Source organism: Hyperoodon ampullatus (genome assembly GCF_949752795.1).
Source record: "Hyperoodon ampullatus genome assembly, chromosome: 4".
Taxonomy (NCBI): Eukaryota; Metazoa; Chordata; class Mammalia; order Artiodactyla; family Ziphiidae; genus Hyperoodon; species Hyperoodon ampullatus.
The window spans coordinates 29,615,642-29,630,059 of NC_136917.1; the positions used below are offsets into that span (position 1 = coordinate 29,615,642).

General features: G+C 59.2%; 2 protein-coding genes across 3 annotated transcripts in view; one reads left to right on the forward strand and one right to left on the reverse strand.

The window, feature by feature from the left end:
* Positions 1 to 1,418: 1,418 nt before the first annotated feature.
* CAPS (calcyphosine) lies at positions 1,419 to 2,393 on the forward strand (the record flags this gene model as incomplete). 2 transcript variants are annotated; one of them, XM_079702176.1, is made up of 4 exons in its annotated part: positions 1,419 to 1,501; positions 1,569 to 1,746; positions 1,889 to 2,095; positions 2,166 to 2,393. In XM_079702176.1, 4 exons carry the CDS (start codon positions 1,419 to 1,421, stop codon positions 2,265 to 2,267), a joined length of 570 nt encoding a protein of 189 aa, XP_079558302.1. In that variant the 3' UTR covers positions 2,268 to 2,393. The 2 variants fall into 2 exon arrangements, with proteins under 2 accessions (XP_079558302.1, XP_079558303.1); XM_079702177.1 differs by having other exon boundaries at positions 1,889 to 2,014.
* A 1,427-nt stretch (positions 2,394 to 3,820) lies between these two features.
* RANBP3 (RAN binding protein 3) overlaps positions 3,821 to 14,418 on the reverse strand; it is a gene marked incomplete at its 5' end in the record, with an annotated part of 53,453 nt that continues 42,855 nt past the window's right edge. The window contains 9 exons of the mRNA XM_079702175.1: positions 3,821 to 4,146; positions 4,232 to 4,415; positions 4,814 to 4,956; positions 6,966 to 7,086; positions 8,494 to 8,603; positions 9,060 to 9,162; positions 10,274 to 10,352; positions 11,533 to 11,636; positions 13,525 to 13,641. Coding sequence (XP_079558301.1) covers positions 4,103 to 4,146; positions 4,232 to 4,415; positions 4,814 to 4,956; positions 6,966 to 7,086; positions 8,494 to 8,603; positions 9,060 to 9,162; positions 10,274 to 10,352; positions 11,533 to 11,636; positions 13,525 to 13,641 — 1,005 coding nt within the window. The 3' untranslated portion in view covers positions 3,821 to 4,102. The remainder of the gene's footprint in view (positions 4,147 to 4,231; positions 4,416 to 4,813; positions 4,957 to 6,965; positions 7,087 to 8,493; positions 8,604 to 9,059; positions 9,163 to 10,273; positions 10,353 to 11,532; positions 11,637 to 13,524; positions 13,642 to 14,418) is intronic.

The window sequence follows — 14,418 nt, forward strand, 5'->3', positions numbered from 1 at the left end:
GGAAGGGCCCTGGCCACTTCCAATTTTTTATTGTTGAAATTCTGATTCTCTTAAAAATGTGGAGATGCCCAAACAGAGCTACAATAGTTGTGGTTACATTCTACATTTTTCTATAAAAAAAAAAAAACTCGACATTTGTAACCCTCATAAAAATACACAATGGAGTATTTCTTTGCCTACGCAAAGAATTTTGGACTGCAGCAAGCCACAAGAATTTCTGCAGCAAAGTGCCACTGCAGTTTCTCATAAAACTGATGGTGTTGCAATCAGCTGTAGCTTGAATCGCAGCGCCGGGTGGCTTGTGATCCACGGCTTGGCTTCTGACTGTGGCAGCAATTTTCGACAATACCACTGTGCTGTGTGCAACTGCAAGCTTTGAAAAGCTTCTGATGATCGCTGGGTCTCTGCGGGTGGCGGCGTCCCCAAACGGGGGCCCACGTTTTAAGTCCTGGGAAATCCATTATCATTTTCAATCCTGACTGTTGGTGTAACGCTCTCGGTTGGCAAGATGTCCAAAGTCTCGACAGAAGGCATTCAGTGATGGCAGCCTTGGTTCCTCTTGGATTACGGATGTCAGGGGTCAGGGTCGCTTCTCTGGCCAGTACTGAAGCCCCTGGCTCAGCAGCTTGTCATGAGCCAGCCCACCAAGTGATGTTTGAGAACTGGAAACCAACCACCAGGTGACCCATATTGACTGGCCCTAAGTAACTACCAAGAATTGCTTTGTCCAAGTCAACGTTGATGTCTGTACGACCCAGCTGTGAGCACCACCTGCTGGACGGGGGCCTGGGTCACCTCCAGTCCTTTAAACTTGGATCCCTCAGTAGCTTTGGCTGCGGCCCTGTGAAAAGGGGCTGGTGGCTGGTGAAGCCCAGAGAGGGGAGGGGACCTGCTCCAGGTCACACAAGAATTGGGCCTTGCCTCCCTCCATCCAGGACACTGGTCCCCGCAGGGCTGTGGCCCACCCTTCCTCCTTGTGGTTAGGAAGCGACCCCCTCCCCCACCCACCACCTGGGCCTGGCTTTATCCCAGGACCTGGGCACTGCAGGGCTGGGAGCAAGCGAGCAGGACAGCAGGTGGACAGCGGCGGCAGCAACAGCACTGCCCTGTCCCTCTCGGCCCGCCATATGCCCCCACAGGGCCGTGCTGAGGGCCATGAGGCTCTGGTGCATAGAGAGTTACAGCTGGGGCCCCTCCCAGTCTCCAGGGCACCGTCCCTTAGCAACAGCCTGGCCCGGCAGGACATACTGCCAACGCCGGGCAGAGCAGGCAGGAGGCAGGCGGAGCGGCTACCCAGACTCCAGGACAGACGAAGGCCAGGTGAGTGAGCGGGGGCACCCGGCCTGTAGCCTGGTTGCCGAGCGGGAGCCCCTCCAGATCTCTCTCCCATCCAGCAGCCCAGGGAGCCCTGACCCATCATGGATGCTGTGGACGCCACGATGGAGAAGCTCCGGGCCCAGTGCCTGTCCCGAGGGGCCTCGGGCATCCAGGGTCTGGCCAGGTGAGCTGTCCCCTCACACCTCCCCAACCCCCCGGATCACTTTCCAACCACGCACTCTGCCCCCCAGGTTTTTCCGCCGCATGGACCGGGACAGGAGCCGGTCCCTGGATGCAGGGGAGCTCCAGCGGGGCCTGGCCGAGCTGGGGCTGGTGCTGGACACAGCCGAGGCGCAGGGCGTGTGCAGGCGCTGGGACCGTGACAGCAGTGGGACGCTGGACCTGGAGGAGTTCCTGCGGGCGCTGCGGGTGAGGCCGGGCGGGTGACTGCGGGCAAGTCCCTTCACCCTGTCGTCCGGGGGTGCCAAGTCCTTGCGGGCTTATCCACATCGGTGTGAGGACTCGGGGGACCTCCCGAGCTCCACCCCCCCAGTCACAACCGCCCCCCCAGCCCCCCATGTCCCAGGTCCGGGAGGCAGTTATCACAGCCGCGTTTGCCAAGCTGGACCGCAGCGGGGACGGCGTGGTGACTGTGGATGACCTCCGGGGGGTGTACAGCGGCCGTGCTCACCCCAGGGTGCAGAGCGGGGAGTGCACGGAGGAGGAGGTGCTCCGCCGCTTCCTGGACAACTTTGACTCCTCGGAGAAGGACGGGCAGGTGGGTGCACGGGTACCCCACCCCCTCTGCCCACGCCTGCGGTCCCCCCTGACAGCCCGTCTGCCCCCAGGTCACGCTGGCCGAGTTCCAGGACTACTACAGTGGCGTGAGTGCCTCTGTGGACACGGATGAGGAGTTTGTGGCTATGATGACCAGCGCCTGGCGGCTGTGAGCGGTGCACACCCACTCGGCTGGCACCATGCAGCGTAGGGCCCCACCCGGCACCCCTGGGCCAGGGCCCCTCTCACCTGGGCTTTGAGCTGAGCAGTCCCGGGGTGGGGGATGGAGGGGACTGTGGGAAGACTGAGGCCGCAGAACCGGCTGGACCAGGTCTCCAGGGACACGGCTTGGCCACCAGGTGTCAGTGGGACAAAGGTTCCAAAGATGGGTCACTGGTTCAGGAGCCCAGGGAGTAAGACCGTCCGTGCCCACGCCATGCCGACCCCAGGTCTCCTCCTGGCTCTGCTCAAGTGAACCCTGCCAGCACCCTCACCCCTCCCTTGTGACTCCTCCAGGAAGCCAGGCAGCGCCCGGGTGGGGAAGCAAACTGCTCTTCAGTGAAGCAAGGCTCTGCACGGAGCGGCCGGTCTCAGAAGGCAGCCGAGCTTGGTCACCTGCCCAGGTGTGGAGTGCGGGGCAGGCCAGGCTGCTGAGGAACTGTTCCTGGCCAGGTTGCCTGGCTTCCTGAGGCCCCTGGGGCACGCAGGAGGCCAGAGTTTTAGTTAAAAGTTTTAATGTAGTTCCCAAATACATTTCATATGACAATCTTACATAAATGTTCCAAAACACATGGGCGTTATCTGGTTTTACTTGTCACTAGTTGGCTAAGGCTTAAAGCAGAGAAGTGTGACCGGATCTGCTGGGAGGGCCTTTGGTGTCGTCCCGTGGCTCAGGCGCGGACGCAGATGCGGGCTGCACAGGCCACCCCGAGGTGTGGGCGGCACAGCTCAGACGGGCCTCCCCCTCACCCTGTGAGGGCCCTGTGCACAGAGGCGGGCGGCACCCAGCTGGCTCTTGGCCACGCTACGGGGTGGGACAGGTAGAGGGCGCCGCTCCTGTGTGTGCTACGAGCATGGGTTCTGCCCGTTGTCTGGAACCGGTCCGCTCGCTGCCCCCTCCTTGAAGGCCCTGCCAGGGTCCCCCTCTGCCTCTCACAGAGGCCCCCAGCCCTCGACGGTCTTGGGGGCAGAGATGTCCAGGGCTGGGCAAGGAAGGAACAGCCAACAGCAGGAAGCAGGTTTGCACCTGGGTGCCTGATGACGAGTGACCCATGTTATGGGGACAGACAGGATGTGGGGGAAAGCCCTCCCACGCCCAGTGACCCTTTTCTAGATAGGCTCTCCAGGCCCAGGGCCCAACCCCTCCACACCCCATGACTTGGCCTGGAGGAACCCCAGGTGGGGAGCACCCCCAGCACGGGGGCCAGGGCCACAGGGGGAACGAGGACGCAGCCCGCGACGGAGCCGTGCCTGCTCAACACACAGAAGAGAAGCGCCTCGATCTAGGAAACCAAACACAAAGCCTTGGGGGGGAAAGAAAAAGTCTAAAAATAACCCCCCCAAATCAGAACGTGGGAGCTGGGAGGTAAAGACAGTAGTAACAGAAGGTCCAGCAGGCCCAGCGTGACATTGTGTGGACAGACCCGGTGCCCGGGCAGGTGGAGGCGGGGAGAGCCGGCGACACGACGAGGGTGGGGTGAAGAAACGAGGGGTCCCAGTCCCAGTGAGAAGCCGTGACAAGTCTTAATGTGCCATTTCAATTCAAGGTGGGGAGGGAAGAAATGTTCTTTTTCGTTTTGCTCATCAATATGATGAGGTTCGTGTCCCAAACCACATTCAGGCAGTTCCCGAGTCTGCTTCTGAACGGGACGTGCGGATCCAGACTGTGGCCACCCAGCGGGGAGTGTGGTTCCCGAGCCCCGCGCCTCGACGCTGCCGGAGGGAGGGGCGGGCGGGCGGGCAGACAGACGGACAAAGCAGCAGGCTCGTGGGCAGCCGGCTCCCGGCGCTATGTGCTCCCGGCCGTCTGCCCGTCCCCTTCGTCGCCAGCGCCTGTGGGGAGCGGTGGCCTGGCCGTCAGGTGTCTGCCCTGGACACAGCCCCACCCCTTGGGTCAGCCCCGGGACCCCTGGCTCACCGCCTCCAGTGGCCCCCGACGGGGCCAGGACGTCGTCGTCGTCGCTGTCGTCCTCGTTGGACGGGGCCACCCCGGGCTCGGGGGCCGGCGTCCTGGCCTCCTGCTCCTGCTCCACGCGGCTGCGCAGGGCCAGGATGCGGTGGTGCAGGGCCGCATACAGCTGGCCCGTGTCCTTGGAGCTGGCCTGGCGGAGGCAGAGGGAAGGGCCAGGTTACAAGGCCTCATGGGGAGACCCCTCCTCAGGTGATGTGGCCGCAGTCCCTGCCGTAATGGGATGCTCCAGCTCCCGGGCTGGACTGGGGAGGAGCCTGACCTCTCTCCTCAACAAACCCGGGGAAAGCAGACCGAAGCTCCCCCAGGCCCAGGGCCTGTCCTCCCGAGGGGTCCACAGAGCCTGAGGCTGGGCCAGCCTTCGGCGAGCCATCCCGACCCTGGAGGCCTCCTACTCTCCCCGGCCAGGCCCTCAGTGCAGGGCTCTGAGTGCTGGGCATGGGGCTGCCCTGCCCTTGTCCAGGGGCTGTTTGGACAGCTTTGCTCCCTGAGAGGCCGGGGGCAGCCCAGCCCGTCCCTGGGGCTGCTCACCGAGATCAGGAAGACCTTCACGCCCTGGTCCTCCGTGTCCATGGCTGTGATGCGGATGCTCTTCTCACTGGCCTTGTCCATCTGCATCTGGGCCCACAGCTTGGTGTTGAGGATCAGCCGCAGGCTGCCCTGGGTCCGCATCACTGCAACCAACGAGGCCATCAGCCCTGCCCCCCACCCCTCGACGAAGCCGCTATGAGAACAGACACAATCTGCAGGAAGGCCAACACCCCCAGGGTGAAATCCCACAATTCCCCCAAGGTCCATGAAAGCCTCCTGTCTGCTGAGCGGCAGCCCTGGCAACCCCCCACCCCTGGTGGCACATCCAGTGGGTGGAGCTGGTGCCAGGATGGCGGATTCCCTGGGGAAGGGGCTGGTCAGGCGGCAGCAGGAGGCGCAGGTGGGGCTGCACACTTGGACACGCCACACGAAGTCTACGCCCCCTGACTGTTGCCACCCACAGGCCAAGGCGCAGCTCCTGCCCCATGAAAAGGAGCTAACTGCTTAGAGGAAGGGTCAGGGCTGACTGCTGCTCAGAGCTTCCATCAGGAGGGAGACAAAGGTAGACTGAGGGCAGCACACAGTGGAGAAGAACAGGGGACAGGCCTTCCCTCTCTGGAAATGTGTGTGAGACCATGAGTTCCACCCACAGCGGGCCCAAGGCCAATGTCGTCCTGCTCAATTTGTCCGAGCCTATCCACCCTGCCCGAGCCCCAACCCTGTGGACACAGGTGAGCCCTGGCCTTCCTGCCAGCCCGGCCCTCCCCACTGGAAAACCCGGCGCAGATTACGAGCGGTCACCCCAATCTGGGTGACCCTCACCCCCGGCAGCCCTCTGGGCCCAGTCTCACAGCCCAACCTGCCCCCCGAGGTGGACTTGGAGGGAAGGAAGGTCAATGCCAAGGATCAAAGGCTGCGTGGGGTGAAAGGAGACGATGGCCGGGAAGGATCTCAACAAGGGAGGGGACAGTGCAGTTACAATGAGGCTGGTCACAGGCTGATGACCCAGGGGCAGAGCCACGAGCCGCGGGGGCTCAAATTCCTGCGCCCTCTCTTTCCACATACACTTGCATGTTTCCATTAGGGAAAATGAAGAAGAACGGTGCCCGAACAGAAGCCCAAGTGCATAAAAATAGTGCTGAAAGGACGCAGCATGAGCTACGCCTGGGCCAGGAATGGACGTTTCTGTAAAGGCCGCAGGACTATTTTAACTTGGGAGGATTAAAAAAATAAAACAAAACAAACAAACGAAAAAAGCTTCCCTGGTGGCGCAGTGGTTGAGAGTCCGCCTGCTAATGCAGGGGACACGGGTTCGTGCCCCGGTCCGGGAAGATCCCACATGCCGCGGAGCAGCTAGGCCCGTGAGCCATGGCCGCTGAGCCATGGCCGCTGAGCCTGCGCGTCCGGAGCCTGTGCTCCACAACAGGAGAGGCCACAACAGTGAGAGGCCCGCATACCGCAAAAAAAAGAAATAAAACAAAAAACAAAAAACGAACACACACGTTTCACATATATACAAACGTGCCCGCACACACATCCGTTCTGTAACAAGCGTACTTCCGGGAATAAGATTCGTACTTCGGGGAATAAGATTCACGTTTAGATGGCCCCAGTAGCATTATTTACAAGTCAAAAAAAATTAGGAACAACCTAAATGTCCATCAACAGGGAAATGGCTAAATACATTCACGGTCGATGGAATGTTAATTAATATAGAAGCTTGTCAAAAGCAGTCATATTTTAAGGAAAATTTCACAACACAGGAACACGCCCACAAAATGGCAAGTGAAAAGAGCAAGAGACAAAGTCACCCCACTTCCTTAACAAAGATCCACAGAACAGGAATGGACCGCCAAAACATTCTTGGCAGACAGAGATTTCCCTCTTTTTATAAAGAGATTTTCGTTGATGTTTGATTTCTTTGTTTACTCACCACGAAACAACTGACACTTTATAAGAAAATAAGTTTGAAAATGGCTAAATCCTTTTATCCACTTTCACGATCAGGAAGAGGAACATCACAGAAGGGCTGGCAGCTGGAGCCTCTGGGCCAGGCCGGGTCCCATAGGCTGAGGGCCCGCTGTGGGTGCAGATAGGGAGCCCCACCCCGCCCCGCCCCAGGCCCCTCCACAGAAACCTGGCCGAAGCTCACCTAGTCGGGACTGCAATGTCCCATCGTCAGTTGATGCCATGTCGTTGAGTCTGAGCAGCCCCCGGCCTCTCTCCACCCACGACTGCGAGGTCTTGTCAAAGACAAACAGCTTACACTGGATCTGGAACACAAGGCGGTCCTCTGGGTGAGCAGGGACCCTGGCCGGCAGACAGACCTCGAGAGCCTGCAGGGAACCCGCGATGAACCAGCAGGGTCAACGAACTATGGTCTGGGGGACCCGTCTGGCCCTTGGCCACTTTTCTGTCCTGCCCTCGAGTTAGAATGGATTTTACATCTTTACGAGTATTAAAAAAAAAAAAATCATTAAGGAAATGCAAATCAAAACCACAATGAGATACCACTTCACACCCACTAGGATGGTAATAACCAAAAGGACAGATGACAACAGGTATTGGGAGGATGTGGAGAAATCAGAACCCTCACACCTTGCTGATGGGGATGGAAAACGGGGCAGCCGCAGTGGAAAACTGTTCTCCAACATCTTAAACATGGAGTTATCACATGGCCCAGAAATTCCACTCCTAGGTATCTACCCACGAGAAGTGAAGCACGTGTTCACATAGAAACTATTACGTGAATGTTCACAGAGCATCATTCTTAATACCTCAGAAGTGGAAACAAACCAAGCGCCCACCAACAAGTGACTGGATAAACAAATGTGGTCTGTCAATACAGTGGACTGTTATTTATTCAGCCTTGAAGAGGAGTGAAGAGCTGACACATGGTCCACCAGGGATGAACCTCGAAAACGTGGCGCTCAGTGAGAGAAGCCAGACACAAGGCCACATGTTATACGATCCCATTCACATGAAATGTCCACAACAGGCAAATCCACAGAAACAGAAAGTGGGTTTGCCTGGGGCTGCAGGAAGGGGGATGGGCAGTGACTGCTCATGGGCACAAGGCTTCTTTTTGGGGGGGCAAAAATGTTCTAAATTAGTGAATACAGTAAAAACCACTGAACTATACGCTTTAAAAGGGTGAATTTCATAGTATGTGCACTGTACCTCAATAAAGTTGTTATACAAAAAAAAAAAAAATGCAAGAGAGACCACACATGGCCCTTTACAGGAAAAGTTTGCAGATCTTTGTAAGTCAATATTTCTCAAGATGGATAGATAAGAAAAACTGTGAGTGGGGGAAAAAAGTACCACTAAAAACTCCCCAAAGCCACATATACGTGGTTTATAGACACACACGCAGGTATGCGTGAAAGGACGAAGAGCAGATGGAGGCCCACCACACTGGACGTGCTGCCCCACGAGGGGAGGGAGATGGGGACGGGGCACGGGTGCCATGAAGTCTGGTCTAAGAAAAGAACACAACACCACCGGGACAAAATAATCACAGCTGTTGACTCTGGGTGGCAAGAGGTGTTTGTTACACGTCTTTGTAGTTCCCTGAATTACCGAGACCGTCTCAAAACAGACCGTTTTGCTCTAAAACAAAGCAGTACAAGAAGTCCGCTAGCCGCACCGACGGGTCCCCAAGGCCGGGCGCGCCTCACCTGCAGCACGTTGCTCTCGGCCTCCTCCCCGGTGATCACCTCCACCTTCTCCAGCAAGCACTTCCGCGCCGTTGCCTTGGTGTAGGCGGCTGCCGACTCGGCCAGGGACTCTGCAATGTTATTAGCTAAACGACATTGACTATTGATTTGGTCAGGGGGAGGGTGTACCTCACAGGACACCCAAAGGGTGGCTCTGGCCTCAAGGGGGCCAGCGCCTCGGGCCCACAGCAGACCCTGGCAACGCGCCCGGTAACTCTGCCTCGGAGTCTGCAGGGCGGCCACCGGGAGCGGCCAGTGCAGCTGCGGCCTCCCACTCTCTCACTCAGGCGAGGACAGCAGACAGCGAGAGACCTCCGAGGGCGCTGAGGAGCGTCTGCCGCCTCAGGGCGAGGAGGAGGGTGACAATCACCTCAACCCCATCCTGGTCGCCAGGCAGGGCCCCGGGCCTCACACCCTTCCTGCTCACTGGACCTCAGCACGCACGGCTGTGGGCTGTGGCCGAGGTCCCCGTACCTTCCTGCCTCCCGGACCACCCCCCCACAGGAGGGGGCAGGACCGAGGCCTACCTTTCTCGGGGGTGGCCTCCTGGGACGAGGACTCGGACCCGGACTCGGCCACTGTGTTTTCTCTGTTGGCATCTGGGCTGACCTCGTTTAACTTGGGCGGGCTCTGCGGGGAGCGAAGGCGCAAAGGAGGAGGGGGCGTGTGGGGGTGGTCCCGGGGGGCCGACCGCTGCAGGACAGGGAACCACTCTGCCGGAAGGCAGCTCCTGGTGCCCCTGCCCAGCAGAGGACCCCCCTCTGCCGACGCTGGCTACCCTCCCGCACTCTGGGGACCCGCCCAGCCCCAGCCCCTCCCCACTCAGTGCCTGCCGAGCACCATCAGATAGAGGCAGTTCTCAGTCCTCACAGGCCCGCCCGGGATGTGCACGCGAGCTGCCTCTGGAGCCTCTGTGGCATCACCTGGAGGCGTGTGCCACCAGCTGACCTTGGGCCACCTGGTCCCCCTGGCCCGTGAAGCAATTCTTTGCCTACTTCATTGTAATCGAAAAAGGACAGTACTGACGCTCGAGAACAGAAGCAGGCGGCTCCTTAGCGTTACAAACACTGAGACCAAGACGGCAGGAATCAGGTGGGCCCCAAACAGCGCCTGAGCTGCCCTCACAATGGACACAGCGGGGCTGTGTGTATATGATTTGAAAAGAAAAGGAAGAAAAAGAAGGAAGCAGGTAACAACCCTAGAAGCCCATCCCGGGCTGGCTGGGCTCTCTGGGACCGGGATGTGGCCCGTGGTCAGCCATGTGCCTCGGCCGTGGTGTGTCAGGAGTGCAGGGGACACTGGAGACCCTGCAGGGTCGCCCCCTCACCCCCTGCTCTGTGCTGCAGCCTCGCGGTGGCAATGGGGCTGCCCTCCCTTGGCTTCAGAGGTGGCACAGGGTGGTCCCGGCCCACATGGCTAAGGAGTCTGGCCTGACGGCTGTCACCGCACCTGCCCTTAGCCGGGAGGAAGCGCGGCCCGTGACTCAAGGGAAGCCCCTCTCAGGATGAGGAAGGACAGGATGCGCGACACTGGCTCCTACAGAGCCTCCCTAGGCCACCAGCGCCTCCCCCCGTTTAAGCTGAGTCTGAGCTGGGTCTTTTTTCTCTTACTTGGAAAAGAAAGAGTTCTAATTTCACAGGACTCAAGGCAGCAGCCACACCCCATGTGTCCCGGTGACCTGTGGGAGGCTCCGAAAGCCTTCCGGGCCCCGAGAAGGACAGTCCCCACGGGGGTCACTCACCAACACGCGCTCACTCATGTTCTGGCCAAATATGAATTTGCTGCTGGCAGCGTCGGCACTGTTGGCTGAGCTCTCTAAACTGAAGAGGAGACACGCTGTGAGCGCAGGGTGGCACAGGGCCAGGCGGTGTGCACGCCCACGTGCGCCGTGCACACACACGGTCGGAGCGGAAAGCACGGTCGAGGCCCCGCTCCGCCTTGGGCTGGACGGGCGTGCGAGGGACAGGTACCCGCAGGCCTCCGTGCCAGGCCTCTCCAGGTGCCAAACACGGACCCTTGGCTCGCACTGCCTGGTACCAACTGCACAGGGGCTCCGTGTGACACACCAGATGCCCGTCTTTCCCAACCCCCAGGAGGTGGGCAGCACCGCACAGAGGCCGAGCGCAGGGGCGTTCTGTCCACTCCCCGCAGACAAACCCGGCTGTCTCTCGCCAGTGGGCTGCCCCCGGGAGGCACTGCAGCTCTCTGGGCCCCTCCCCAGGCCTGCACCAAGGAGGTGATGCCTCCTACGGGGCGGCCGGCGGGTCACACGGGATGACCTTTGGGGAGCACTCAGCAAACGGCAGCTGCCCTGGCGGTCACACTTCATCCGGTTTAAGACATCACAGGCTGCACGTGCCTCCCAATTTGGGAAACACTTAGGTGCAAAAAATGCGTCTTAAAATATCTGATGCGCTCTGCTAACCGGGGGCCAGGCAGCCAAGCAGCGAGGTCACTGTTCCCACCGGGCCTCTCCGAGGTGGGAGCCTGCACGGCGCCTGCTCTGCTGGCCCATCTCCCAGGCAGGGACGAGCCTTCCTTCTCAAACACCCTGGCAGCCAGGCTGCTGGCAAGTGCCACCACCAGTAGCGCCAACGGCGAGCCCGGATCCAGGGCAGGGAGCACGTGGTGACAGGAGGCAGCCGAGCTGTCACTGGCCCACCGGGTTCTGTTCCGGGCACGAGGCCCGGGTGACAGAGGTCACTCCCGGGGCTGGGCTGAACAAGCCCACGGGACTGGGGTCCTGCCTCAGATGTCCACTGAAGCCCGCCATCCCAGCCCCTCCACATCTGTGTCCAGAGTGGAAAAGAGGGAGGGGCTGCAGGGTGACCGGGATTCTGGCTGCACGTGCCCTTGCCCTCCCGAGGAAGGACTGGGCTGGCTCCTGGTCCAGGAGGGTCCAGGCTTCTCTGGGCCCTGAGGCAGGTACCGTGGGTGACCGCGGGCCTGAGGCGGAGGCTCTCCCCAGACAAGGCTGGGCACCAGGCCCGAGGCGCAGACCTGGAGCTGATGTACTGAAGGAAGTAGTTGGTGGCGGCTGGCGCTTCTGAACTGGGGTGTCCGGTGTTCTCCATGTCCACTACTTCAGCGTTCTCATTTATTAACTGGGAAACAGAGAGGAAACACTGCTCAGAGAACGGCACGTCCTGGACCTCTGCAGCTCAGCCTGCCTCCACAGGCCCTACACCGACATGCGGCATGGCTCCGTCTACATGTGTGTACCCTGGGGTGTGGTAAGAGTTAAGATACGAAAACAGTCCGTAAGGCACTAGTGAGCCTTTTCTACCTTGTTTTAAAAAAGCACACTCAGGCTGGCACCTTGTTGGCATTTTTAGCAATGCTTCTGCACCGAGGAATCACAGATCGCTTACAAATCTTACACTTTAAGGGGTTCATTATAAACAAAACAGAAGCATCATTTCTCGAGGCTGCTTCTATGCCAACTGCCATGCTAGCCTGGTTAAATACATCCTCCGCTGGAGCTCTCCTGGGAACGCTGAGAGGTGGGTGTTAGCGACCCTGCTCTGAGTGAGGAAGCAGAGGCTCAGAGGGGCTAAGAAACCACGGCTTCGAGTCGCCCCCCCCAACTGAGAAGCTGGGATGCAACCATGAGACGCCCGGATCCCCACGAGACATCGTCCCCACTCCAATCTCAAGGCAGCGGGGAACAGACTCGACCTGATGGCTCAGGCCAGGCCCCCGGTCCCCAGCATGGGTGGATTTCCAGGCCCTTCCTGCTTTTGCTTCCTGCTCCCGGGAGGGAGCAGCTGCCAAGGGACTCATTATTTTGCCTAAAGCTGTGCAACATCAACACCTATTTTTGTGTCTCTTGGGGTATCTGTGCTTCTACTGGACAGTGGGCACCAAAGGAGGAAGCTGACGGCGTGGCTTGACATCTCCTCCGCACCCAACTCGTTTTCTCATTTCAGGGCTTCTCACCTTCTGCGTTACTGACCCCGGGCGCGGATGGTTCCCTGAGGGGGGATGGGGGCTTCCTGGGCACTGTGGGGTGTTGGTCAGCATCTCTGGCCTCCACCTACTTAGTATCAGTGGCACTTACCCCCCAGCTGTGGCAATGACAAATGTCCCCTGACACAGCCACTGACACTGCCCCTCAAGCCTCTAGGAGCTTCTTGCCAGATGAGCTGCTGGAAATGGCACAGAGGGACCTTCAACCCCTGGGGCTGGGGCAGGTCTTCCGAGAGGGCCAGCACGTGGGGTCCAGAACCCAGATCCCCTGCCACTGCCACATGCTCCCCACTCCCGACTCAAAGTCCCCAGACTAGACCAACACACCTGGGGGGCAGCCAGGAGGTGACAGATCCTGTTGCCTCCTGTGGGAGAGAAAACAGTATCTTTCCACCTGCCCTCCTTGAAAAAAACAAGGTGATGGTTCTCAATTGGGGGTGACATGGTCCCATGGGGAACATTCAGGACCGCTGGGGATGCTTTTGGTGGTCATCACTGGGGGTGGGGAGAGGGGGTGCTGCTGGCATCTAGAGGGCGGGGGCCGGGGATGCTGCTCAACACCCTACAGTGCCCAGGACGGCCTTCCACAACTAAGAAGGAGCCGGGCTGAACGATGCTAATGCTGAAAGAAACCCTTAAGTAAGCACATAAAAATCTCTCTGGCGACCTGGAAAGCATCGGATCCTAATGTCTGCTTGTTCCTTGGCTATAAACACGTCAGCTGTCAGGGCTAAGTTGCTTCTCTGAGCCTGGCTCCTGGAAGAACGAGGGAGCCTGCCACCAGGAGCCACCACTCAGCCCCACACTGGCAGGGGTGGGGCAGGGTGGGGGGCAGCCGGCCGGGGTGCTGCCAGGAGTCAGCAGCACAGCATGGAAGGGACAACAAGCAGCTGCTGGGCGCTGAGGCCCAGGACCACCCCAGACACGGCCCCCACTCCCCACCCCCGGGAAAACAAACCTGGGGGAGGCGTAAAAAGATCCCTTCACTGGGTCAACAGCTCATCCGGCCCTCTGACCACATACCTTAACTCTGTCCCTCAGGTTCTGCCCGAACACAAACGCCTGCTGTGCAAGCTGCTCCTTCTTCTCGCAGCTCTCCTCAGAAGCACTGCCAGGCTCATTTTTCTGCGAGTCTTTCTCCTGGTTAAAACAAGCAAACAGAACAACTGAAAAGAAGCAATACATCAGCCCTGAGAAGCGAGATGAGCCATCTCACACCACTGCATTTGCCTGGCGTGAATCCTGTCGCGAGGGCCCTGGGGTGGGGGACCAGGGAGACGCCTTAGGGCTGGGCGGGACCAGACCTCTCCAGGGAGGGGAGGGGCGAGGTCTTGGCAGTGCCCTCGTCACCGGGAACACTGGGTGGAGACGGCGGGGTGGGGGGTCACGTCCAGGTCTCCCTCCAGCTCAGAGCCCTAGCCACCAGTTTCTGAGAAGCAGTATGCTGTGGGAATGACTCCTTTTTCCAATTCCACTAACTGTGGTTTCAGGGTGGGGGGCTCAGGGACATCTGAAGATTGAATTGGAGATGTTCATTTTCACCATTTGAGCCTGAACATCCGGCGGCAGTATGGCAGGGGGTGGGGGAGGCAGAGGGTGGAGAACCTCAGGCATCGACCTGTCTGCTGAAACTGGCAGAGTGGAGATAAACACACGGGTGCAATCTGTCTCCGTACGTGGAGCCCTGGGTGTGTTGGTGCAACTCGGATTTCAAGTCCAGTCTCTGCCAACCGTAAATGCAGGCTCTTCATTAAATGCCCCTTATTTTCAGCTGCTATGCAACGCTACTGGAAAACATATGCATCTGGCCTATATAATCCCAGAACGCTAGAGGACTTTTTTAAAAAAAACAAACGATTTCTGGGCTTCCCTGGTGGCGCAGTGGTTGAGAATCCGCCTGCCAATGCAGGGGACATG